This window comes from Pituophis catenifer, unplaced genomic scaffold (genome assembly GCF_029215685.1).
Source record: "Pituophis catenifer annectens isolate HBS135680 unplaced genomic scaffold, rPitCat1.0.hap2 SCAF_2, whole genome shotgun sequence".
Classification (NCBI taxonomy): Eukaryota; Metazoa; Chordata; class Lepidosauria; order Squamata; family Colubridae; genus Pituophis; species Pituophis catenifer.
In genome coordinates, this window is record NW_027256882.1 from 63,371,018 (window position 1) to 63,397,007 (window position 25,990).

The 25,990-nt window shown below is 40.5% G+C and overlaps 1 protein-coding gene across 1 annotated transcript in view; it reads left to right on the forward strand.

Annotated features, from left to right (window-relative positions):
* Positions 1-691: 691 nt before the first annotated feature.
* GRM7 (glutamate metabotropic receptor 7) overlaps positions 692-25,990 on the forward strand; it is a 490,233-nt gene continuing 464,934 nt past the window's right edge. The window contains exon 1 of the mRNA XM_070933577.1: positions 692-1,210. Within this exon, the coding sequence (XP_070789678.1) occupies positions 692-1,210 (519 nt within the window). The remainder of the gene's footprint in view (positions 1,211-25,990) is intronic.

The window sequence follows — 25,990 nt, forward strand, 5'->3', positions numbered from 1 at the left end:
GAATTTGGGACACAACGGAGAGATGATCCTCTTTGAAGACGATTATACGATATAAACTATAAATACATTCAGAAGGGTAACAGGTGGGTAAGCGTAGCAGCAAAACACCGATCCAAATCCGCTCGGGGACAGAGGTTTGCTGTCTGCCTGTCTGCCTCCGGCGTGCCGTCCATCCCCTGCTGCCAGGCGCTCCTGAAGCTTCCCCTCCGCCACCGCTGCGCCTCGCCTTGGCTTCCCCCGCCGAGCGGCGGTTACCTCGGCCCGCATCTCTGCGTAATGACGCGCGGGAGGCAGGCAGGCAAGGCTGGGGAGAGGCGAGGCGAGGAGAGGAGGGCGAGCGCGAAGGAGGTGGGCAAAGCACGAGAGCAGGAGGCGGAGAGGAGCCGAGCAAGCTTTTAAAGCGACAGCCGAGCCTCCCCTTCGCCCAGTGCTGAGCTGCGGCAGGAAAGGCAGCGCGGGCGAGCAGAGCGCCGACGGCAGCAGGCGCCGGACTGGACTCGACTCTCTTCCTCGCCTGGTGGTTCTCCGCCCCCGGGGGAATCCTCGCCGATCGCAGGGGGCGCGCGCGGAGGGACCCCGCCGGATCGGGCGCTTCTCTTCGCCCAGCCCAGCTCCGCCCTGCCCAGCCCAGTCCGCTCCTTGGCGCCCTCCTCCGCCGGCTCAGCCGCCTTCTCCGCTCTCGCCGTGCACCATGCTCGGGCCGGGGCTCCGCGGGGTGCAGCCGCTGACTTTGCCGAAGTTGCCCTGCTGGTGCCTGCTGCTGGAGTGGCTGTGCTGGGCAGGGGCGCGGGGCCAGGAGATGTACGCGCCGCACTCCATCCGCCTGGAGGGGGACATCACCCTGGGCGGCCTCTTCCCGGTCCACGCCCGGGGCCCCAGCGGCGCGCCTTGCGGGGACATCCAGCAGCAGGACGGCGTCCACCGCCTGGAGGCCATGCTTTTCGCCCTGGACCAGATCAACAGCGACCCCGAGCTGCTGCCCAACGTCACCCTGGGCGCCCGCATCTTGGACACCTGCTCCCGGGACACCTACGCGCTGGAGCAGTCGCTCACCTTCGTCCAGGCGCTCATCCAGAAGGACACCTCCGACGTGCGCTGCACCAACGGCGAGCCGCCCGTCTTCGTCAAACCCGAGAAGGTGCTGGGAGTCATCGGTGCCTCGGCCAGCTCCGTCTCCATTATGGTGGCCAACATCCTCAGGCTCTTCCAGGTAGGACGACGCGTGCTCGGGCGGCAGCTCCAGCAGCAGGTGGTTGGCCAGAGCCGAGCGCCGGGCTTTAGACCCGTGGCTTTGATGGAGGCGCGATTGCAAGATAAATCGAGCGTGCGCGGGAGCGCTCTCAGCTCGCATTTCACTGACAGGGTGGTTGGGAAAGGTTGTTCTAAACCCCCTCCCTCTCTGGCCCTGCCGTTCTCTGAAGCGAAAGCGCCAACTCCTTCAGGGGGCAGGGAATGCAGTGGATCCCCAGGCTACCCGCCTGCAGTGCCCGTCCCCCGTTTGCTTTCGGAGCTCACGCTCCTATCTCCAGGTAGTTTTTGCTCGTCGACCTGCCTTCCTGATTTCTCTTTTGCTGCCTTTCCCTTTCGGCATCCCTGCGAAAAGGCGAGCATTTTTCGAAACTGGACTGGCATTTCCCAGGCTTATGGTTCCAGGTTCAAAAAGCCATGTGAATCGTGGCGTTCGCGCGTATAGGAGTTGCTGGGGATGGAGACCGGTGAAAAGATACGAAGGGAATGATCGCAATGTGGGTTCGCGTTCGGCTAGAATAACCACTTGGCAAAGAATACGACAGTGGTTCTACCGTAGATTTTTCCTTCTCACCACCGAGCAGGCAAGCAACTGCCGTGGTTTCTTACCGCAGTTTCTAGGGAACAGGCCGCCTTCTAGGGGGTTACCATGCTCAATTGCTCCAAGGGCTTCGGGAGAACCGAATTCGGCCGTTCTTTTAAGTTAATGGCGTTGCTTATTCTCCTTAACTTCCCTGTCAGCATTTGAAGGAGTGGGGAGGGAATTAAGTGAACTTCAGAAATTGTCGTCAGGACACTTCCTCAAGGGGCGCGCAAATGGGTTAACCAGCAGAGCGCTCAGTGCACACTCCAATGCACAGATAAAACGATGGCTAGAGCGACCAGGAGAGCAATTAGCCCATTCAAAGTGTCTTATCTAATAAGACACTTTCTAAGCGGTGGGTCTTCTAGTGAAAATCCAAACCTCTTCATTTCAATGCTTTCCCGAGCTTGATCTGTTTCTCTGGCAACGTAGCAAGTTGCTGCTTCAATAAAACGCTGGAGTCCGGGAAGAAGCGTTCTGGCGCTGCCTGTAACTCCTCCTTCGAAAAGGAGCGAATTGGGAGGAGCAGGGCGTGGGTTGCAGGGCGTGGGATTTAGGTGGGGCTACAAAACCTTTATTCCACGTGGCTTGCTTTTTATCGCCGCCGAGAGCCCGTGCCTTGCTTCCCAAACCGAATTTCTCCCTCGGGTGCTAAAAGATTCTGCAATTGCATCAAAGCAGTTGCCAAAGGAAGGGGTGCTTTTCCTCGGAGACTCAAGTCTGCGTCGCGGTCTGAGATGAAAAGTGCGCTGTCCCATACTTGGAAACAATAAGCGGTTCGAACAATTGGTCCAACTGGACTCAGTACCGATTCTTCCAAATCAGCTGCTGTTGAGCCTGAGGCGACTTTTCATTTTGAATTGCAACCCCACGCCCCGCCTCGCCCCGCCCAGCCCCAGAAGCTTTCTGAGATTCACAGAGCCCGGCGTCGGAACTGAGACTGGGTTTTTTAAAAGGAAAGATTGCCAGTGTGCGCCGAAATTGCTCCACGCTAGGCGGAGAGCGAGAGTCTGGCTTCGAGTCCTTTGAGGAGCAGAAAAAAGAAGCGCTGTGGGCGGGCGAGGAAAAGCAGCCACTTGTAACCTGCGCGGTGTAGCTGAGCTCCGGCAGTGAAGCGCTGTCCAGCTCCGTGGTTCTGAATCCTTCTGCCTCCTCCGCTAAGTCTCCCTTGCTTTCTCGTCACCTTCCCTTCCTCGTCTTGCCTTTGAACACCTGTTCTGGCCAGGGAAGCGACCTGGAGACACCTCCCATTGCGAAGGAATAGGCGTCTTGGCTCTACAAGAGGAGGAGAGAGGGAAGCATTGCCAGCCCTAGGATCTTTGCCCTCTCCTTGCTGCCTTAAAGTAGGGGATTCCAAAGTTGGCAACTTTAAGACTTGTGGACTTCAATTCCCAGAGTTCCCCAGTCAAATTCTGGGGAATTTGGGAGTTAAAGTCCACAAGTCAAGCTGCCAAGTTTGGAGACCCCCTTCCCTAAAGCAATAGAGGGAAGAGCTTGAAAGTGCTTCTTTTTACTGCTTGGTCTCGGGGCTTCAGGATCTGTTGATCTGTTTGTGCATGTTTTCTCTGGAAAATATCTTGGCTGGCCTCCTGCTGTTACACAAGCAATAATTGGGAAAAAATAATTTGGGGATTTTGCATTGATCCTAGCAGAAGTTATCTTCCTTAAGTCAACAGCCTTGGCCAGGTTGTTTAGGCTAGGCCTGCAAAACAGGGCTAGAGACTGTGTGGTTGATCTCACACAATGATTGATGGATTGATTATGGGTCTCAGGAGAGTCTCACAAATATTAATTGCTTAACTAATATCTGACCAGAACAACAATAGGGATTTAAAACAAAGCCACAAATTTATTAATAATGACATACTGGTTACTGGTGTTTGAGGAGTTCTGTAATCCTTCCACGAGTCAGAGTCACCTGGCCAGATGCCTTGGGACACAGCCAGATCTGTTCCTAGACTCTGGCCACCCTTTCTGGTGTTGAGACGCTTACATCCTCTCAAGACCAAAGTGAGCATTCAGTCTCAAGTGCAATCATAAATATTCTAAAAGATCTCTCCTACACTACTTACTGAACTACAAACACATACATATTAATTAGCCCTGCAAATTTCTAGTATGGAATAAGCAAAGGATCTTAGAACACACTCTCTCTCCCTCTCCCTCTCCCTCTCCCTCCCTCCCCCCCCCTCTCTCTCTCTCTCTCTCTGTGTGTGTGTGTGTGTGTGTGTGTGTGTGTGTGAGAGAGAGAGAGAGAGAGAGAGAGAGGTAACACCTAATATTGTCCACTGCATTGATGTTGCATGCACCTTCAAAAGGGACACATTTATACAATGTTGCAGATACCATAACCCTTCATGTCCCCCCATGAATGCTGCTGTTTGACAAAAACCTGTTGGGTTCAGATGCAACCAGATAATCTCATACTGAAACAAAAGCAAAGACAGCTCTTCCTCCAGTCTCCTGCTCTTCCCATGTAAAAATGAAACAGTTTCACAATGGTCCCAGCATTCTGGATATTACATAATGTAGCTTCAGGTCAAGCAGTTCAATTTCCTGTTCCTAGGAAATTTTTGTGCAAAAGATGCTGAGAATGAGCTCTGTTCTCTTTGAGTCCCAGGTAACTTTGGTAGAGCAATGACATGAAGGAACAGAAAATGCTGTCTGGATTGCTCTGACAGATTATGAATATTTTAGAAATCAGGTGCCCATTATGTAATTGGAGGTTGATGTCTTGTCATTATTCTTCACACTCTGCACTTGAAACTCTATGCTCCCTTCCCTACCATGTTGCCACATTTGAAAGAACAATGAGAAATAATTGACAGGAAGCAAACGATGAAATGGAGCACAGGTACTAGAGGACAGCTGAGTTTTTTACTGGATGGGACAAACAGATATGGAAGAGAAAGGAAAGATCTTTAAATGGACTTAATGTTTCTATAGGCTTTGCTAGATTTTGGAATCAATAGTTTCATATTTTTAAATGAAACTTCTCAAATGTAATTTTTCCTTGAAGCCATAATTTTAACAGCCGCAGTGGCACAGTGGTTAGAGTGCAGTATTGCAGGCTACTTCTGCTGACTGCCAGCTGCCTGCAATTTGGCAGTTCAAACCTCACCAGGCTCAATGTTGACTCAGCCTTCCATTCTTCTGCGGTCGGGTAAAATGAGGACTCAGATTGTTGGGGGCAATAGGCTGACTCTATAAACCACTTAGAAAGGGCTGTAAAGCACTATGAAGTGGTATATAAGTCTAAGTGCTATTGCTATTGTCAGCGTAGACATATTCATGAACTGGAATAGGCATGGCAACAAGGTCAGCCAATTGAGTAGACATGGCAACAAGGTCAGCCAATGAGGACTGTTTGGTAACTGAAACATGGTAGTTGCTGTGTGAGCCACAAGAGACAGCTAGGAGCCTGGGCGTGACTTAGCTAAACAGTTCTGTATGTAGGAGACTTACTTCGTCTATGCTGCCCTGTCCTGTGTTTGTACTTACAATCTCTTCTCTCTACCATGTTGGAAAAACCAGCATGGGTATTGTATATTTGCCTTATGTGTTATTATATACAGTATACTGCTCAAAAAAAATAAAGGGAACACAAGCAGAAGATATCCGAGATCTGAATGAATGAAATAGCCTTATTAAATACTTTGTTCTTTACATACAGTAGTTTATACACTGCTCAAACAACTAAAGGGAACACAAAGGGCCTTGGTAGTACAGTGGTTTAATGCACCCTGTTATTAACACAGCTGCCTGCAATTTCTGCAGGTTCGAATCTTACCAGGCTCAAGGTTGACTCAGCCTTCCATCCTTTCTAAGGTAGGTTAAATGAGGACCCAGTTTGTGGGGGCAATAAGCTGACTTTGTATAAATATATAAAAGTATGAAGGCTATTGCTTAACGCATTGTAAGCCGCCCTGAGTCTCCGGAGAAGGGCGGCATATAAATCAAATTTAAAAAAAAACAAAAAAAACTACTGTATGTAATGAACAAAGTATTTAGTAAGGCTATTTCATTCATTCAGATCTCGGATGTCTTCTGCTTGTGTTCCCATTATTTTTTTGAGCAGTGTATATAAAGAAGTTTTGAATCCTGCTGAATTGTCTGATTGTCTGTGCTGCAACAAACTCTTGACAGCTATTGCTATAACTTTCTAACTAGACTTGAGCAAACTACTCAGATTAAATATCAGTTACAGGATCTCTGCAGTTTGGGTATAATATAAGGATATGCATCATCAATAATTTGTGATTCAGTTTTGTTTCTGGATAATTCAAGCATACAAATTCAATTGGACAACCAAAAACTGATGCAGAACTTTTAAGAGAATCACAACACAACACACTGACCCCCCCCCCCCCACCAGGGGTTACTGTACTGTCAGTACTCATCACACTGTGCTCTGGAGCCTTCATGCTTTTCTTCCTGCTGTGTCTTCATATTTCAGAAAGAAATGAAAAGAAATTGCCAGGAGGAAAAAGGTGATATGTAGCACCACCCTTGGAGTAGCTGAATGTTGTGTTGGATACAGGACAAGCAGATAAGTCGGGAAGGAAGACAATGTTTTTTAATAAGAGTATTGCCATATGTTATGTCATAGTTTGGAGTTTAGCTGAAGAAAGGCGCAAAGGAAATCCCAAACAAAACTTTGGTGCCTTTCTCACCACGTTATGTAAGCAAGGAACTCTCACCTAATCTCCCTGGCTCGGATATAATGATACTATTTGTAGGCCTGTGTAATAATTGTTGTCAGTCCTGGAAGCCATCTTTTACTTTGGATCTTCAGGGCTTCCACATTTAGTGCATTTAGTGCATTTAGTGTTGCTTAACGCATTGTAAGCCGCCCTGAGTCTCTGGAAAAGGGCGGCATATAAATCGAACCAATAAATAAATAAATAAATAAACTGGGAGGGGGGATTGTATGGAGTTGGAGAGATATCTAGCCATAATAACATTCTTTTCTCTGAGAGTCATCCTGTCCTGCACCTGGACTGGTGTGACTGGGAGGCATTTCCAGTTGGGACGGTGCATCGATTGGACCATGTGACGGACATGTGGGTGCTGGGGGAAGGGACTTGGACTTTCTTTTGGGTGTGAAAAACCTGGAAACTTTCAGGTATGCCAATATGACATCTCTAATAAAATCAAACTTTGATGAACTTCTAGCCTCGGAGTCTTCTTTCGTTGGGGGTGTTACTTGGAACCCTGACATTAACCCAAATCGACAATTGTGAGATCTGATATTGAACAGGGGTTAACATTGCTGAGTGTAACATAAAACATACCTATCAGTCATTCTTGGAGATACACATACACATTTGTCATGATCTCTTTAAAAAATATGTGGCATAAGTAAATGAGCTGGACTAGAACAAACATTGTAGTGAAAGCTTCCATGTACTTTCCAAAGAAGTGTTCATTCATTCTGCCACAAGTCATACGGTGTGGAATCATCAAGTGATCTTTTTGAGAGCATGAAACTTTCTCAGACACTAACCTGGAATTGAAAAGTCCAATAGAATAGAATAGAATTCTTTATTGGCCAAGTGTGATTGGACACACAAGAAATTTGTCTTTGGTGCATATGCTCTCAGTGTACATAAAAAGAAAAAGAAAAAAGAATCATAAGATACAACATGCAATCAGATCATACTAAGAAACAAACAGAACAATATAAATCGTAAAAATACAAGTAACATGTTTATAGTCATAAGTGGGAGGAGATAGGTAATAGGAAGGATGAGAAGAATAATAGTAATACAGTCTTAGTAAATAGTTTGACAATGTTGTGGAAATTAGTTGTTTAGCAGAGTGATGGCATTCAGGAAAAAACTATCCTTCTGTCTAGTTATTCTGGTGTGCAGTGCTCTATAGCATCGTTTTGAGGGTAGAAGTTGAAACACTTTATGTCCTGGATGTGAGGGATCTGTAGATATTTTCATAGCCCTCCTTTTGACTCGTGCAGTATACAGATCCTCAATGGCAGGCAGGTTGGTAGTAATTGTTTTTTCTGCAGTTCTAATTATCCTCTGAAGTTTGTGTCTGTTTTGTTGGGTTGCAGAACCAAACCAGACAGTTATAGAAGTGCAGATGACAGACTCAATAATTCCTCTGTAGAACTGTATCAGCAGCTCCTTGGGCAATTTGAGCTTTTTGAGTTGGCGTGGAAAAAACATTCTTTGTTGTGCTTTTTTGATGACGTTTTTGATGTTAGGTGTCCATTTTAGGTCTTGAGATATGGTAGAACCTAGAAATTTGAAGGTCTCTACTGTTGATACTGTGTTGTCTAGTATTGTGACATACTGTGACATACTGTGTTGTGTTGTCTAGTATTGTAAAATATTTTGTAAGAATAATTTGTAAGATTATATATATATATATATATATATATATATATATATATATATATATATAATCTTACAAATTATTCTAAAAATACGAGTTCCAGATATATTACTAGAAAAAGAGGCAGACATACTGTGAACTCTGGAACTTAAGTTATTAAAATTTTAAAAGAATTAAAATTTTATTTTACTAAGCTTTCGTCAACCATCTGCTGACATCGTCAGACTATTAAACAACCATTACAGAGATCTCTGCCTTTATATGCCATTAATCAATTTAGCCCTTGCATGTGTAATAGGCCCTTCCAGCCATCTCCCCCTTGTAATCAGCTGTGTTGTTTTTGCTGTCGTCATGCCTCCATCGTCCAGCATGACGACTAAAAACAACACAGCTGATATCTATATCTATATCTATTTTCTTACTTCTTCGTAGGGTCTATGTGTGTTTTTCTTCTAGCCAGGTTTTCCCTACGTAGCCAAGGTTTTTTTTGTAGCTCCAGCTCAGTAGAATCTCATCTACTCGGTTCTGGGCTTTTTTCTTTTCTAACACCTAGCAAGCTCTCACTGCTAGGTGGGAGACCTAAATAGATCCATTTCTAGCTCGTTAGCTTTCATCAGTAGGCCACACCCATCTCCTCCCTGTAAAGGCATAGTATCAATTTTCTTACTTCTTCGTAGGGTCTATGTGTGTTTTTCTTCTAGCCAGGTTTTCCCTACGTAGCCAAGGTTTTTTTTTTGTAGCTCCAGCTCAGTAGAATCTCATCTACTCGGTTCTGGGCTTGGCTTACCTTGGCTACGTAGGGAAAACCTGGCTAGAAGAAAAACATCTATATCTATATCTATATCTATATCTATATCTATATCTATATCTATATCTATATCTATATCTATATCTATATCTATATCATCTATATCTATATCTATATCTATATCTATATCTATATCTATATCATCTATATCTATATCTATATCTATATCTATATCTGTCTATCTATCTATCTATCTATCTATCTATCTATCTATCTATCTATGATCTTTCCGGAAATCTGTGCCTTTTATTTATTTTTTACTGGATATGGGAATGATGATATCTCAGTATAGATCTACATAAAAACCCCTTCCATTATGGCAGTGGAATATTTGATTTATAAGCAGTTATAGCCAGTCCAAACAGCTGTTGTCTGAGACCATATTGCTATTCCAGATTTCCTCAACTGTGTCTCCAATTTTTCATTTACAGAATTGATTTTCCTAGCTCAAACCTTTTCTTGCATCTGTTTTGTTTTCTTACCTTTGTACAGTTATGAAAAAAAAAAGAAGGAAAAAATACGGATTACAGTAGGGATAACACTAGTAATATGAATAGTCTTCAGGTATTTCTGTGAAAATCAGTTTTGCTTGGACACATTAAGCCATAAAATGTATTTGTTTCTATTTAGAAAATTGATTACACTAAGTGATTGCAGAGGGATTTTTTGGTGGGGAGTAAGAATACGAGTCTCTTTTTATTAAATTAAGAGACATGCAAAGTCTACAATTATAGCTACTTGAGGAGCAGAATATGTGATAATCAATACACTGTAGATAGAATTGTATATAATACAAATGTGACATAAGGAAAGTGGGTGTGTTACAATACATAATTTAGAAATGTAAGTGTGAGATGAGAAGGATGCTTTCTCATTAAGCCAAGTATTAGGTTCTATTTTCAGGTACTATACAAAAAGCTAAGTGAAGACAGCTTTGTAGTCAAAATCTTAGACTTAGAAGCATAACTTAGTACTGGGTTTTTAAATGTTAGGTGAGCCTCCATCATCCATTCAGTATGCCCAAGAGGATATGGCATCTTTATATCCAAGTTCGAGGTAGTCTGATCTAGAGACATGAATTATAAGTAGCATCTGTGGCACCCACTCTGTGGATGAGAGTGAGTTCCCCTCCCTCAAGGAGATTGGCGCAATCTCTGCCAACCTTCCAAAATTCAAAGCTTGGCCGTGTCAACAGGGTTGTATGTCTCACAGAAATGGTGATTTGATGAGGTGGTTACAGTGTAACACCTAATATTGTCCACTATTGTCTTTAAATAATAATATTAATCTTTTTAATTGTAGAATGGTTTCTAATATTGTTATTTTATATTTTTATTATATGCTGCCCAGAGTCATATGTTGTGAGATGGGCAGCTGTATAATGATGATAGAAAACTAGATAGATAGATAGATAGATAGATAGATAGATAGATAGATAGATAGATGATGGATGATAGATATGATAGATGATAGATAGATAGATAGATAGATAGATAGATAGACAGACAGACAGACAGACAGACAGACAGACAGACAGACAGACAGACAACATGGGACATGGAAAACAAATCAGTTGAAATTTGAACATGCCATTAGATTACATCATAGGTTAAATGATGGATGGAGTCACTGGTGGGTTGTTCCTGGTTTGGTCTGGTTCTTGCGAACCGGTAGTAACGGCTGCAGGAGGCTCTGCCCACCTGCCCAGATGTCATCATGAATGATCTGTGCATGCGTGCACGCATGTTGCTCCTGTTGCGAACCAATAGCGGAGGTAAGTAGAACCCACCCCTGGATGGAGTGTCTGTATGACAGAACTGATGCTGTTCTTTTGGAGCTGATATATATAACTATTGTAATAAATATCCTAATAAATAAATAATACTAGGCGATTTTTTTCTGCATGTTTTGCCAAACTTTTGTGCATTGTGGCTCTCTATGCATACCTTTATTATTGTGAAATAGATAAGATGTGGATGTGGAACTTACTTGTACTGTATTCTCAGTAGTTTGAAGTTCTATTTTTTTTTTCATCTGAACACTTATACTTTTAATTGCTAAGCAATACAAATAATGCTATACAATCATTCTTTGATTCCTTGTGATCCATAATACAATGTTGCAGCAATGTTTCTTCAGCAAATTGAAGTATAGCTGTCCTTGCAGCAAATGCTTATGTCTGCCTGCCTGCCTGCCTATCATCTATCCATCCATCCATCCATCCATCCATCCATCCATCCATCTATCTATCATCTGTTATATAAATTAATAATAATAATGCAAACATAAAGTAAAAGAAAACAAGAAATCTAAAAGAGCAATAGAAGGAAAAGAGTAAAAGAAAAATAGGAAAGAGAAAAAAAGATACAGAAAAGTAGTTTCTGATGTTTACAGCAGTTATAAGTGTAGTCATAAATTTCCTCTTGTTATTTGGTTACAATACAGTTCTCTTCTTTCTATAATTTATCTTGTCTAATCATCAAATCTATAAATCATATTTTTTCCTGTTTCACGCCTATAATAGGTTTCCAGTCACCAATAAATGTAGATATTGCCCATTCCTTGATTAAAGAAGTCAGTTTAGCTATCTCAGCAAGTTCCATCATCTTCACCAATTATTCCTCCACCCTGGGTACTGTTGAATCTTTCCATCTTTGAGTGGAATAATCTCCTTTTAGTTTGCCAGTAAACTAACCCATACTTTAATCCCAAAGTAAGGCATAAGGAAACTCCTGTGAGGTTATAGAGTGATAGGCTATGTAGCAAAATCAACAATTGTAACTTTGGCCATTTTGTTAAAAATATTTTGGGAAAAAAATATTCTAAAACATTCTAGAAATTAGGTCAAAAGTCAAAAGCCTCTTGCACAAGAAATAGTTTCGGACAGTGGGAGGATAGAATTCAATGCAAGATTAGGTAGAATGGAAATGTCAGGTAGCTATGTACTTCAGACAGAACTTATTAGAAACCAAAACCTTTATGTGACCTCGGGTGGAAAGGAAATGTTTGTTTTTCTTTGTAGCATGTTATGTTGACATTTAGCAAACATCCAGCAGTCTACATCTCTTAGGCTACTACAACAGACAAACTATTAAAGAAAGAAAGTACCAATTAGCATGAAAGTTCACAATAATAGTCATTCTTTTATATTGTGCTACAAACCTATGTTGACCGCACTTCATTTTAGACTGAAACACACCAGCATGTGAGAAACCACAGATTACAAACAGTTTATGTTTTTCAGTTGCACTTATTCACTAAGCTTGACTATATGTCAAAATCCTCAATCAAAACCACTCTTTAAGCTGCAAATGTTTGTAGTTGCAATAGCAATAGCACTTAGACTTATATACTGCTTCACAGTGCTTTACAGCCCTCTCTAAGTGGTTTACAGAGTCAGCCTATTGCTCTCAACAATTTGGGTCCTTCTTTTAGCCACCTTGGAAGGATGAAAGGCTGAGTCAACCTTGAACCTGGTGAGATTCAAACTGCCAAATTGCTGGCATCCGGCAGTCAGCAGAAGTAGCCTGCAGTACTGCATTCTAACCACTGCACCACCACGGCTCTTACCACAGCTCTCAAACTACGTTTTTTTTGAGAATCAGGGCCATAAATGTCCAAGACGGATTGACTTTCTGGGAATGATTGCTTAAAGCAAACACATTTCATAATAAAAGAATTCATGTGATTTATTTCCAAGTTTGCCATCATTTTATGAAAGGTAGGGAATCCTCCCTTTCCTCCTAAAAATATTCCATTACCTACTTACTTAGTCTTGATCATCTGCTTTTAAAATATAAAAATTTCCTTAATCCAAGTTTTCATTAAAAAAGTTGCTTTCATGTGCTTTCTGTTGTTATATCCTTCACGGATATACGAATGGTAACCTGCATGTTGCCTTCATTTTACATTGAAATTGTTTCCTGTAACACAGTTTTTCTTAACTTTGGCAGCTTTCAGATATGTGGACTCTAATTCCCAGAATTCACAAGCTAGAATTAGGATCTACACATCTGAAAGATGCTAAAGTTGAAAAACATTGCTCTGACATGTTTTGAAAGTATTTATAATACAGTATCTTGCAGCTTTTGAATGGATTTGCAGCAGGAGTGGGTTTCAAATTTTTTTACTACCGGTTCTATGGGTGTGGCTTGGTGGGCGTTGCATGGCTTGGTGGGCGTGGCTTGGTGGGCGTGGCAGGGGAAGGATACTGTAAAATCTCCATTCCCTCCCCACTCCAGGGGAAGGTTACTGCAAAATCCCAATTTCCTTCCAATCAGCTGGGACTCAGGAGGCAGAGAATAGATGGGGGTGGCGCCAGCCATTTACTGGTTCTCTGAACTACTCAAAGTTTCTGCTACCGGTTCTCCAGAACTGGTCAGAACCTGCTGAAGCCCACCTCTGGTTTGCAGCTATTTTTGATTGAGTCGTCTTTTGAGTTTCTCATCATTATATTAATTTGGTACATACTAGAAAATGTGCTGCAACTCAGAATTATATCTTGTTCTAATATCTAAGCCTTTACTTTTTTTGTCAGTTTTCCAATGAAATGGCAGTTAAGGGTCAAGACTTCTGCATAAAGAACCGTGGTGGTACAGTGGTTAAAATGGAATATTGCAGGCTAACTCTTCCTACTGCCAGCAGTTTGATCCTGATAGGCTCAAGGTTGACTCAGCCTTCCATTCTGAGATCAGTAAAATGAGGACCCAGATTTTTGGAGGAAATATGCTCTGTAAACTGCTTAGAGTGGGCTGTAAAGAACTGTGAAGCGGTATATTACAAGCGGTATATTATAAATCTAAGTTCTATAGCTACTTATTGCTATAAAGGTAGCACTTGCCTGATGACAATGTTTATATTAATTGGTGAATATGCTGCTGAATAAATTATCCCAAAATGGGGGTGGGGAGGGACCTTCCCTTTTTCCATTTCTTTTGGCATTTTTTCAACGGATGCCTGGAGTTCCAGGAAATTCAATGAGGCAAGTAAAGTCTGTGATACTAATTTAGTAAGTGAAAAAGGCTGTGAAAAGTATTTTTGACTTCATTAGCATCTGTTTCCCTGCAGTGTGAATGGGCAAATTGGAGGAGTTTGAATTATTTGTCATGGCTAAAAAAACTAGGACATATGCATTTTCGGAGTTTCTAATTCTCAAAATTCTCTACGGTATAAAAACCATTCCCTGTTTTGTTTTGTTGCACTTGGGGATGACTTTTATTCCTATTTATTTGTTCTGTGAGCAGATAGGAAGCTGATTGGTTGATACGACACACCACAAAATAAATACTATAAGGAAAACAGAGGAATACATATATACATATACATATACAAATACACATATAAATATACATATACACATTCTCACTCACTCACTCACTCACTCACTCACTCACTCTATCAATCAATCATCCATCCATCCATCCATCCATCCATCCATCCATCCATCCATCCATCCATCCATCCATCTATCTATCTATCTATCTATCTATCTATCTATCTATCTATCCCAGGGGTCAGCAACCTGCGGCTCTGGAGCCGCATGTGGCTCTTTCATCCCTCTGCTGTGGCTCCCTGTCACTCAAAATATGTGTCACAACCGCCAATGTGCGAAACCTGCCGGCCCATGATTTATTGAGCTTTTTAGCCCCTGGTAGGCCAACCATAGATAAATCCAATAAAAGAAAAATTTCTGAAGAAAACAGAACGTTTAATTCAACTATATATGCTAGTTTTGTGGCCACTCAAGAAATAGTCAGGCGCAGGAAGGGTTTTGTGGCTCCCAGTGTGTTTTTTTTTTTTCTGTGGGAAATTGGTCCAAATGGCTCTTTGAGCGTTTAAGATTGCAGACCCCTGATCTATCCATACATACTCAGAATAGTATTATTGGAAACAATGCAGAAGAGGCCTATATATATCCCATACAATTCATACCTCTTAATTGTAATGGGGTTACCATTTACAGCCTTCCTTGTCTTTGGACTATTATATAATTTCCACAACTCCATGTGTTTAGCATTGCATCTCTTTTATAGGAAATGCTACATCTGTTGAATTTCTATCTGCATTCAAATTGATAAATTTATAGAAGACCCACAGGCAAAAATAGAAAGCAAATGTAATTTCTATTCATAGTAAGAAAGAAGAATATCTCAAGTGCCAGAAAAAAATTCTTTTTCTGTGCAAAGAGTATTTCCAGTTCAAGAAATGCAACCCTTTTTGCCTCTTTAATGCATTGTTCTGCTAGAATGAAATCAGCAGAACAAACAAAATGTACAGTAACGATGAACTAGCAAATATATCATGTGCAATATACCTTGAAGGATCTGGAACTGTAAAGTTATAGAGGCACATACTTGACTGGCATCTATGAAATACACTTGTTTTAGACTCCATCATTCTGTGGACATTGAATGTACCTCCAAGGATGGCTTAGCAGTCACAAGGATAAAGTCACAAGTTGTATCTTTCAGGGCTTTATAAAAGTCCAGGGTTGGTTGTGAATATCTGAGCATTAAATACTTGGAAGAGTGATGAAATGATAACTTAAATCTGTATGCTTTATAGGAAGTCCTTAACATACAACCTCAATTGAGACCAGATTTTATCTTGTTAAACAGGGTAGTTAAGTGACTCACACTCAATTGTTACCTTTTTTTTTTTGACATGATTAAGCAAATCACTTCAGCTGTTAAACAAATCAGGCAATTAAGTGAATCCAGCTTCCCCCATTGATTTTGCTTGCCAGAAGACAGCTGAGCAGGTTGCAAATAGCCATCATTTGACCCTGGGATGCTGCAACCATCATAAATGCATGCTGGTTGCCAGGCATCCAAATTTTGATCATGTGACTGTGGGGTGATGGTGACAATTGCAAATGCAAGAACTGATGGTAAAACATTTTCCTCAGTGCTGTTGTAGCTTCAAACTGTCACTAAGCAAATGGTTGTAAGTTCTTAATTTATGAAAATATCAAGGCCTTTGAAATAGGGTAGGGGTCCCCAACTTCCAATCCATGGACCGGCACTGGTTCGCAGCGTGCCAGAAACTGGGTCGTGCAAACAAGCGAAGCCCCATCCATGGGATGCAGGCCAGGGTGAAATGCTTTGAAGTTTGCTACCAGTTCGCTTCGCTACTGGTTTGCGTCACATGTGCATGCTCATTGCATGTCAAACACACACTTTGCGTGTGCATGCGCACCGCAAGCACTACTGCACAGCACTGAAAAGAAAGGATTAAGAAGCCTTTTCTGAGTCTGCAAAGGTAAGTAGAACAGCGAGGGGGGGAACAGCTGTGTCATGTGATTTAGATTTGGTAGAAAGCAGGATTTCCTGCTTTCTAGTGAATATAAATCATGAGGCATAGCTGATCATTGGAAATACCGGTTCACTCGAACCGGTAGCATTTATTACTACTGGTTCAGGTGAATCGGTCCAACTGGTACCATTTCACCCCTGATGCAGGCAATACACGAAATCACACCCCCTCCAGTCTGCAGAAAAAAACCTCTCTCCGTGGAACCAGTCCCTGGTGCCCCAAAAGTTGGGGACCGTTGCAATAGGGCATCATTCTTATCTGATGTAAAGGAATCTTTAAAATAAGCTTGAGGAAGACTTCTTCAGATTCAGTGCTCTACAGATATATAAAAACACCTAGAGGCCTCAGAAATAATCACGCTGATTTGAAATCTGGAATTTAAAGTCAAGTGTCTGAATTGTACCCAGGTGGCCCTAAGTTCTTAATTACATTTAATGATGTTGTCCTAAATTCTTACAAGGTCATAGTAATGGCCAACCTACTCGTCTTTTCATGATGTACAATATTTCCTAATTAAATATGGCTTCAAACATTTTGCATATTAAAATTGCTATAAAAATAATGAACCTTTAGAGAGTCCCATAAAAAGGAAGATATTGTGTCTTTTCTTATGAGGATCTTTAGATTTTACTGTCATTCTAAGTTAGCACCATCAAACCCAAGAAGTTAGCACCATCAAATCAGTCTGATAGTTCCTCAACTTCAATAGAGTACTACTGGAAGCAACTTTTCGGTTTTCATACATGTGTCTCCTCTGCCTATAGAAAAAAATCATTTTACATGTACTGCTGATGCAACAAAACTCAAAAAGAAACAGATATTCTGTGCATATAAATTTATTAGCAACAATGTTCACAAGGGTAGGTAAAAATATCAAGATGATGGACATGATCATACGGACATGATATCCATCAATTATTTTTAATATTATTTATTCCTTGTCATCCAATCTACCCTGAGCCCTCTTGTACTTAATAAGGCATAGCACTTCATTTATCTTGGCTGATCTCAACAACCCTCCCCCCCCCAAGCATTGAATCTGATTAATATTGGAATAGGAATATGGTCATATTAATCTGGATCTCAAATTTTATATCCCAGAAGAAATGACAAACCACATCCACCAGAGAAAAGTACTTGTCTATTATAATCCCCAAGGACTGGGTCAGTTTCGGGAAATTAAGTATAAAGAAAATAGACACATTTTTAGCAGAACATTTTGGGGGCGATGCAAGGGTTACATTGTGAGGAATGGTGATACAGACTCAGTGGGCAGAGCTGTGATTCTGTTTTTCTCTATTTTTAATGTTTTTGATATTGTTAAAGGGTGTTGGAGGATTTATTTTCTTGGCTTTAGCTGTATTAAACAGCTTTAAGGCATATATTTCTATTTTCATATGTATCTTGCCTCTGCAAGTAACACTGAGAATGTAAACTTCCCACCCCATCTCTGCTTAAAGCTGGCCCACTCTCTGTGGGAATGTGAACCACTGAACTCTCTCAGTAGGCAACAAGGACTGAAGATCAAGCTGTGGTGAAATCATGGAGAAAAACCCACTTCCCTTTGTATTGAGTTTTGCTTTATTTGTATTTTAATCTTGTTCTTCTAATGTTTGTGGCAGTCTGCTACCATCCACATGCAATTGCTATTGCTTCCCCCACCTCCATTATATTTTTATGCCAGGAAAAATCTCTTTATCTTTGGGCCATGTAGGAATTGGGACAATCTTAAAAGGAAAAAATGGCAACCTTATCTGCTTATTCTTGGACGGCATTGAAATATGCCTTGTACAGATGATCATTAATGAATTTATTCCCACTGGAATTTCTGTAATTGTGGTATTGATCTAGGACTATGAATGGGATAGTCTGTTCACAGGAGAAGAATAAGAATAGAATAAGAATAGAATAACAGAGTTGGAAGGGACCTTGGAGGTCTTCTAGTCCAACCCCCTGCTTAGGCAGCAAACCCTACACCACTTCAGACAAATAGTTATCCAACATCTTCTTAAAAACTTCGAGTGTTGGAGCATTCACAATTTCTGGAGGCAAGTTGTTCCACTGATTAATTGTTCTAACTGTCAGGAAATTTCTCCTTAGTTCTAAGTTGCTTCTCTCCTTGATTAGTTTCCACCCATTGCTTTTTGTCCTTCAAGAAAACATAAGAAATTCTGATTAATGCTGAAACCACTAATTGCAAAGGTGGGCATTGCAAAACAATATTTTCTATGTAAAACAATATGGACAACACAACTTTGAAGTATAACCTTGTGTCTGGCAGGATATTGTCTAGGGCACCAGCTTGCTAATTACTGAAAAATGAATTATGTTGATAAATGGCAAGATAAAATTAACTTGTATTTTCTTGAGGTATTTTTTTTCCCCACTCAAACCCTGAAGTGAAATCACGGCTTTTAATATCTGTCACACAAGATTAATAAGTTATATTTATTCTTTAATTGACCTGGATATCCAAAAGTGCATTGCAGGGGAAGAAATGAAAAAAACAAGTATGCTAATAGACAAAAAAAGTCCCTGACAAGGGTCAAAATGTCTTCCTAGTTATCAGCACCAGGGGGAATTAAGTGTCTTTTATTTATTTATTTTTTTTGCACATTTATACTCATTATGAACTCAGTTAAAATTCTACCACAAAGAAGGACCCAAGCAGAAATGAATAATTTAGCTGAATTAGAAAATGAATAATGTATAACGTTGGTTACTTAAGCTCTAAGACTTAAAGGGATGTCAAATGGAAAGGTGCATAGTGTGTTGTCATGTGGTACCCAAAACTCTGTGCTAAAGTCTCATTCTGTTGTTGCTTGATGTTGAAAGACATGCTGCATAATATGTTTGAGACAATGGTGAAATCCATTTTTTTTTTACTATCGGTTCTGTGGGTGTGGCTTGGTGGGCATGGCAGGGGAAGGATACTGCAAAATCCCCATTCCCTTCCCACTCCTGGGGGAAGGATATTGCAAAATCTCCCTTCCCACCCCACTCTGGGGCCAGCCAGAGGTGGTATTTGCTGGTTCTGTGAACTGCTCAAAATTTCCGCTACTGGTTTTCCAGAACCTGTCAGAATCTGCTGGATTTCACCCCTGGTTTGAGAGAAGTATATTTCTGCTGTGCCTGCCAACATATTAGCTTCAATCCCACCAATTTGTTTGTAAGTCTTTGAGGCCTGTAGTAAATTTATGTTCTTAAAACCAAAAAAAAAAAAGCTTGATCCCCAGGTGAAGTGATGGCTAGAAAAGTTGTCATTTTGAAGCAAGAAAGATAAAACAGATTTTGTCCCCCACTCCCCATAGTTTTCAAGCTAAAAAGACTCTTTAAATGAATCATAAGGTAAAACTGCAAATCATATTACATTTTCCTCCCTCTTCTCATGAGATTACACTGGTAAACCGAACATAGACATCTGATTTGAGATCTTTATTTCTTTGTGAAGAGATCTTGCAGAAGAAAGAAAATAAAGCAAGCAAACAAAGGAGCATATGTTATGGTTGTTTCCACCCAAGTCTTTTGTCACATAAGAGAGATGAGGGTTTTTGTTTTTAAGAAGGCCAGATTAATGTTTGTAGCACTTTTGTGTTTTCCTTCCATTCTTCTTTTTTTTCCCCTTTCTCGAAAAGAAATTAAATACATTGAAAGGACAGAAGAGGTGCAGAATATATTTCAACTGGCTTGAAGCCTTTTTGTGCAGACCACTGAGGCATATGAATGCTGGAAGGAGAACAACTTCTGACTATATATCTTCATGAACTTGTCTTCCCTTGTGTCATGTTTTCTGACATCTCTAGAAGCATAGAGCAGGGTTGTCTTCCACAGAACTCTAGGATTCTAGAAGAACTTTCCACAAGACCCTAAAGGATTAAAAAAAAAGTTCTCTCAAATGCAGCCAAGGACATCCATAGCAATTGTTTCAAGGAAAGGTTTTCACATCCCAATGGTTGAATATTAATTTATTTCACAAATGAAAGCAAATATATCTGTCCCAGGATAATTGTGCATCTGGGTTAGTCACCAGGACCAGAGGCTTAGTATTCTGAGCTTTTTGGACTCATGCTGGAACCCATTCTTAGTGTTCTGACCAACAGCTATGAATTATGTTCATTCACAGCCCGTAATGAGTCCCAAGCAGTTTGTGAATAGTCTGACAGACGTCTGCCATAGTCTTTTGGGATAAGACTGATAAGCACCCACCTTTATCTCCCTTGATAAATTAGCTTTGCAAGGTCACGGAGCGCAAAGTCAAAACGGAGCTTCAGAGTTTAAACCAACCAGAACAAACAAAGTTGCTTCCTGCAAAGGCTCATGTCCCTTTGGTCCTCCTTTATGTCTTATGGGAGGGACCAATCATCTCTAAACCTTATTCCCGAGTCACTCCTTTTGTCTTAACTCTTCTTGTCTTCTGGCAGCTGTGCGCATGCGCCCACTGGAAACAGGGTCCCCCTGTTCCTCTGCCTCGCTGATGTCAGACTCTGGAGGCTCTGGAGTCAGCACATAACTCCCAGATGGCCCTGATCCCATCTCTGCCACTGACACAGAGCCCTCGTCTGGGCCTTCCCCAGACTCCAGGACTGGCCCATGTTCTTCTCCAGCCTCTTCACTGTCCAATTCTGCTGCCAACTCCGCAGGCTGCCGGTGGACTACAACACTTAGGAAACTTCTCTCTAGCATAGTGTATGATTTGGGCTACACTGTGTGTGATGTTTATATGGTGCCTGTTGTATGTAGCTTTTTAGATATTGATTGGGGTGGTGATGACTGGCTATTAAGTTGTTGGCTGTTGCTTCCTTATGCTGCCAAGCCCTTGCTTCCTAAAGTACTTGATAAGCTGGTGGTAAATGAGCATTCCTACTGACTGACAAGGGGACATTTCCCAGGCGTTAATCACTTCCTTTAATCTATTTGGTAAAAACATTAATATCCCAAGTAATTGTGAAATGAAAACTTTAATTTTTGTACATCTCAGGCATCATTTTTGCTGTCAACTGTCCAATTAGTGAACCCAAACCAAGGAAACATTCTCAGGAGAATTGAATTCCCAAAAGTAAAATTTTATTGGATATACATTTTGGTACTGAGGAAATGAAACCAGCTCTGGTTTCCTACACAAATGTCTGCCCAGTTAAACAATCTTTTCTCTTTCTCTCCACCCCTGGTCAATCACTTTGTCCAATTATGAGATGGTCTTTTGTTATGACAACAGCCCATCTCTTTCTCAAGCACCTGCAGCGGTGACTTGCTGGCTCCAAGCTCTCACGATCTCTTCATACATCCTCCACATTCCATCTCCCTCCTCCCAGTTCATTGGCAAGTTGAAAAGCATTAGCTCTGAAAGAAGCAAAGTGGTTTCAATCTTGACATTTGCATTTGCACTACATATTCACATCTATTTTTGTGAAATTCAAACTTTAGTCTATAAATGTGCATAAATAAATTACAATAGGAACGAATTCCATTGCATTGCCAATTCCTTAGCATTAGAGCTTTGCTTGTTGATCAGAGATTATGGGATTTTTCTTTTAACTAAGTTTGACAGCCCCAGTTATTGACACCAATTTCACAAAGCAGGTAATGAGGAAATTACACCAAGCATCTACTTCCTCTTCAGTACTTTTTTTATTTACTTTTTTATTTACTTATTTTTTACTTTTATTTTTTTTATTTTAATGTGGCATTGCACCTGGCCTAATTCTACAGTCATTTGCTCCAATATGAATGTCACATTCTCACCTGTTGGCCTGAGGTGATGAGTGGGAAAAGATTCAAGGAAGAACCTAATATAACTTCTAATCCGATGTTCTTCAACCTCTAATCTGATGTTCTAATCAGCTTCAGATTCCACTTATTTTGCATATAGGGTGAACCCATGGACCTCTGCCAGACATGGGGGCAAGGGAAATCGATACTGATTTACATTCTTGCATCAACCATCATGATTATGAATGTAATCATAGCCTTAGTTTAATGATGCCGCTGTGTGACCTTTTGACACAATCATGATTTGTTATGGATGCCAGTGAATCTTATACATTATGGGTGGATTTTTTATTTATTTATTTATTCATTTAATTTGGTTTTGGTTTAAGAATGAGGTACAAACTCAGCCTCTGTGATTTGTAAACTAAACTGCATGGCTGAATGGAATTTGCATACACCAAATTACTTCAATAGAAAGAATTTGAAAGCAACCATAATGTATGAAGTGAGTATTGAGATGCTAATTTGGTATACTTGGTTAACCTCAAATGTTTGAATGAGTGGAACAGGCAGACAGTAGGTTTAGACTATTAAGCTAGACTTGTAAAAGAGAGAACTATTTTGGGAATTTTGAGGCATGAAACAAAGGTTTGTGGACTGTCAGCAGAAAGGATGTGATGTTGTTTTGAAAGAAACAATAGGTTGTGTTGATAATGGATACTTAGAAGATTTGTTTTGTAATCCACCAGGAACAGCTGTTTTTATTCATCAGGTACACTGCTAACTTTATAAATGGAAATGAGGCAATATAAAAGTTGCCTTTTAATCATCTTTTGTCTGATATTTCTTTCTGTGTGCATTACAATTTTAGTTTATCCCTTGATGCTCTAAATGTCAGTTTTATAGTTGCTACAACTCACAAACAAAATGCATTGTTTTCTTTCCTTTCAGAACAGATGGTTGTTTGCTGAATTTGGCTCTGATTGGCTTCTTTTATATCTGTAACTATCATTATAACTAATTAACCAACAAGGCTGGGTTTATTCATGTAAGCTCTTCACATACATTAAGCTGAACTTTGTTCAGAGTGTGAACTGAGCCACTGTTTCTATGTGCGAACCAGTTCAGCTGAACTATATTGCTATTTATATAATGTGAAGGAATATGATTTTTTTGATCATGTGAGGTTTGTTTCATCCATGCATTCATTAACTTAACTGTAGTTAATCATAATCATAAAAATTATAGCAAGTTTAATAGGGTTCTGTTGGAAGAAACATCCTTCTAGGTTCTGCTCCAAGTGGGGAAAAAGACACTGGAGTCATGGAGACTGCTTGGAAAGATGGTTTAATGGTGGACAGGATCACATGGCTTGAGTTCCTGAACAGAAAAGGGGCAGATACAGTAAATCCTCGGGTTTTTATGCTCTCTCTGGCTCTGCATTTCTTAGGGCCCCAAAAGAGTATCCTGATTGGTTGTCAGACTTCCAGGGGTTGGGGTCTTAGCTAGCCTTGCTGTCTGATGGTCACATGTGCTTCCCAGGTCACATGTGGTGAGTTTCTGCTGCTATTGTGTAGAAGGATAATCCTATCTTTGTTGGATCTTTGGCAATTCCTACTTTGGCTCTGCCTGAAGGAGATAGATCTTTGTTATGTAGAATAGACTGGCCCAAGCCTTAATGGCCCATTGACAAAGGGTGGGGGCAGGAAGATGGGAGCTGCTTCAAAACATGCTTATCCCAGGGAAATATAATATTCTGCCTTTTTCATATTTCCTAAAATATTTCACTCTTCCAGGAAAGGGGCGGGTGCTAACTTCCTACAGTTCTCAATAATGACTGGTTAATCAATTGAGCTGTATATTAATTTTATTTTAAATCTAGTTTATTAAACAAGTAGGATGTTACGAGTTGCTGTATCATGCTAGTATAAAAATAACTGTCTGGCTATACATTTACAGTAATACTTTTCTCTTTCAGTTACATTACAAATGCAGTTCAATAACACTGAACTGCAATATATGGGAATATGAGATATGGGAAGCAATATCAGACCAAATGGTTCCACAGAGAGTAGAGCTGATGGCCACAGCAGGAAGGGGAGCCAGTGAATTAATCTGCTGTACAGATTTCCTCTCCAGAGTAAGAAGGGAACCAGGATTGCCCACAAGTGTTCAACAAAGAAGCTTTCCATGAGGACATCATAAAACAGTGATTTCTGGAGAGTTTTAGATCTCTGGGAGCCAGGAAAAAGTCATCTTGCCTAAGCATCAGTTTGACACCTTCAAACAGATCTTTCCTCTCTTTAATCACCGTAGGAAATTTCTTGTTAATGGCTTTTTGGGCATTAAGAACCTTCAGAAGGGCAAGTTTCATTATATCTTACAAGTTTTCTTCTATTCTTGATGAATTTTTTTTTTATGTAACTCTAAGACTTGAAAAAGAAAATATTTTATTTTTGAATAAGCAGCAAAAGAGTGACTAGAATGTTGATTTTGGAAAGTTATAAACAGATTTAAAAACCAGATGGACTTGAAAGACTATTTTCTGCAGGTTGTTTAAAATTTTACATACACATGAACATAATGTAAAATCTTTATATATAAATTTTAAAAAAAATTTGTAAGAAATCCTTCCCGGAGGGGGAAAAAAAAACTTGATAAGTGGAGAATTGGAAGTTTGACTAAAGAGAACAAAGTTTACAATTATAGAAGAGACTCATTCATACAATGGAGCAACACAAGGAACAAGACTCAGAAATTATTCTTAATATTGTTTGCTACCATAAAAATGGATTTAAAAGAAGCTACAAAAGAGAAACAGATTTTACTGAATGAAACAGAGACTGAGGTTGACTCAAATATGGATCTGAAAATAGATTTTAAAATGCCAGACCATAAGAATCATGTGGAAATAAATGCCACACTGGAATGAAACTGGATGTTGTTTTCATAATTAAAGTGGACATATATATATAATAAATAAGAAGAGGAAGTTGGATAGTTTTTTATCCTGGATTTATAAAAGAGAAATGTTACAATAGTGAAGGAGTTTCTACAAGGAGGCAAAAAATGAAAAGAAATCAACTCATGGAACATTATTTGAAGTGATTAAGCGTCAGGTTTTTAAAAAGTAAACAGGAAGAATTTAAAGTGGATTTATTTGATCAAGGTTCAAATACATATGTATATATGTGTGATAGCTCTTAATGGACACTCTTTTTTCAATTAGGACTGAGTGATGAGATTTAAAGTTTTGTTTAAGAGATTACAGATAAGATATGGATAGATATTTCTTTTGTTGCATTTTTAGAGAAAGTAGTAAGTTATTATGTTAACAGGAAAAGAAAGGAATATAAAATTGATTTTATTTGTAATAAAATATGTTATTATTTCTGATAGCTCCTAATATTTATTTATTTATTTATTTATTTATTTATTTATTTATTATTTAAATTTGTATACCGCCCTTCTCCCGAAGGACTCAAGCAGTGCACAGCCAAAATTAAAATACATACAATACAAAATTTAAAATAATTTAAAACCAGAATTAAATCGAATTGGCTTCCCAAAACATTAAAACCCATTACCCTTAAAATAACCCATTAAAATTTTAAGCCAGCCCAGCTTGCTGAAATAGGAAGGTCTTCAAAGCTCGACAGAAGGTATGGAGGTCCGGGATTAGTCATATTCCTGGGGGTAGCTCGTTCCAGAGGGTGGATGCCCCCACAGAGAAGGGTCTCCCCCTGGGGGGTCATCAGTTGACATTGCTTGACCGACAGCACCCTAAGGAGGCCCTCTCTGTGGGACCGAGTTGGCCGGTGGGAGGTTATCGGTGGCAGAAGGTGGTCTCGCAAATAACCGGGCCCTAAGCCATGGAGCGCTTTAAAGATGAGAACTAATACCTTGAAGCGCACCCGGAAGACCACCGGAAGCCAGTGCAACTCGCGCAGGCAAGGTGTCACATGGGAGCGCCA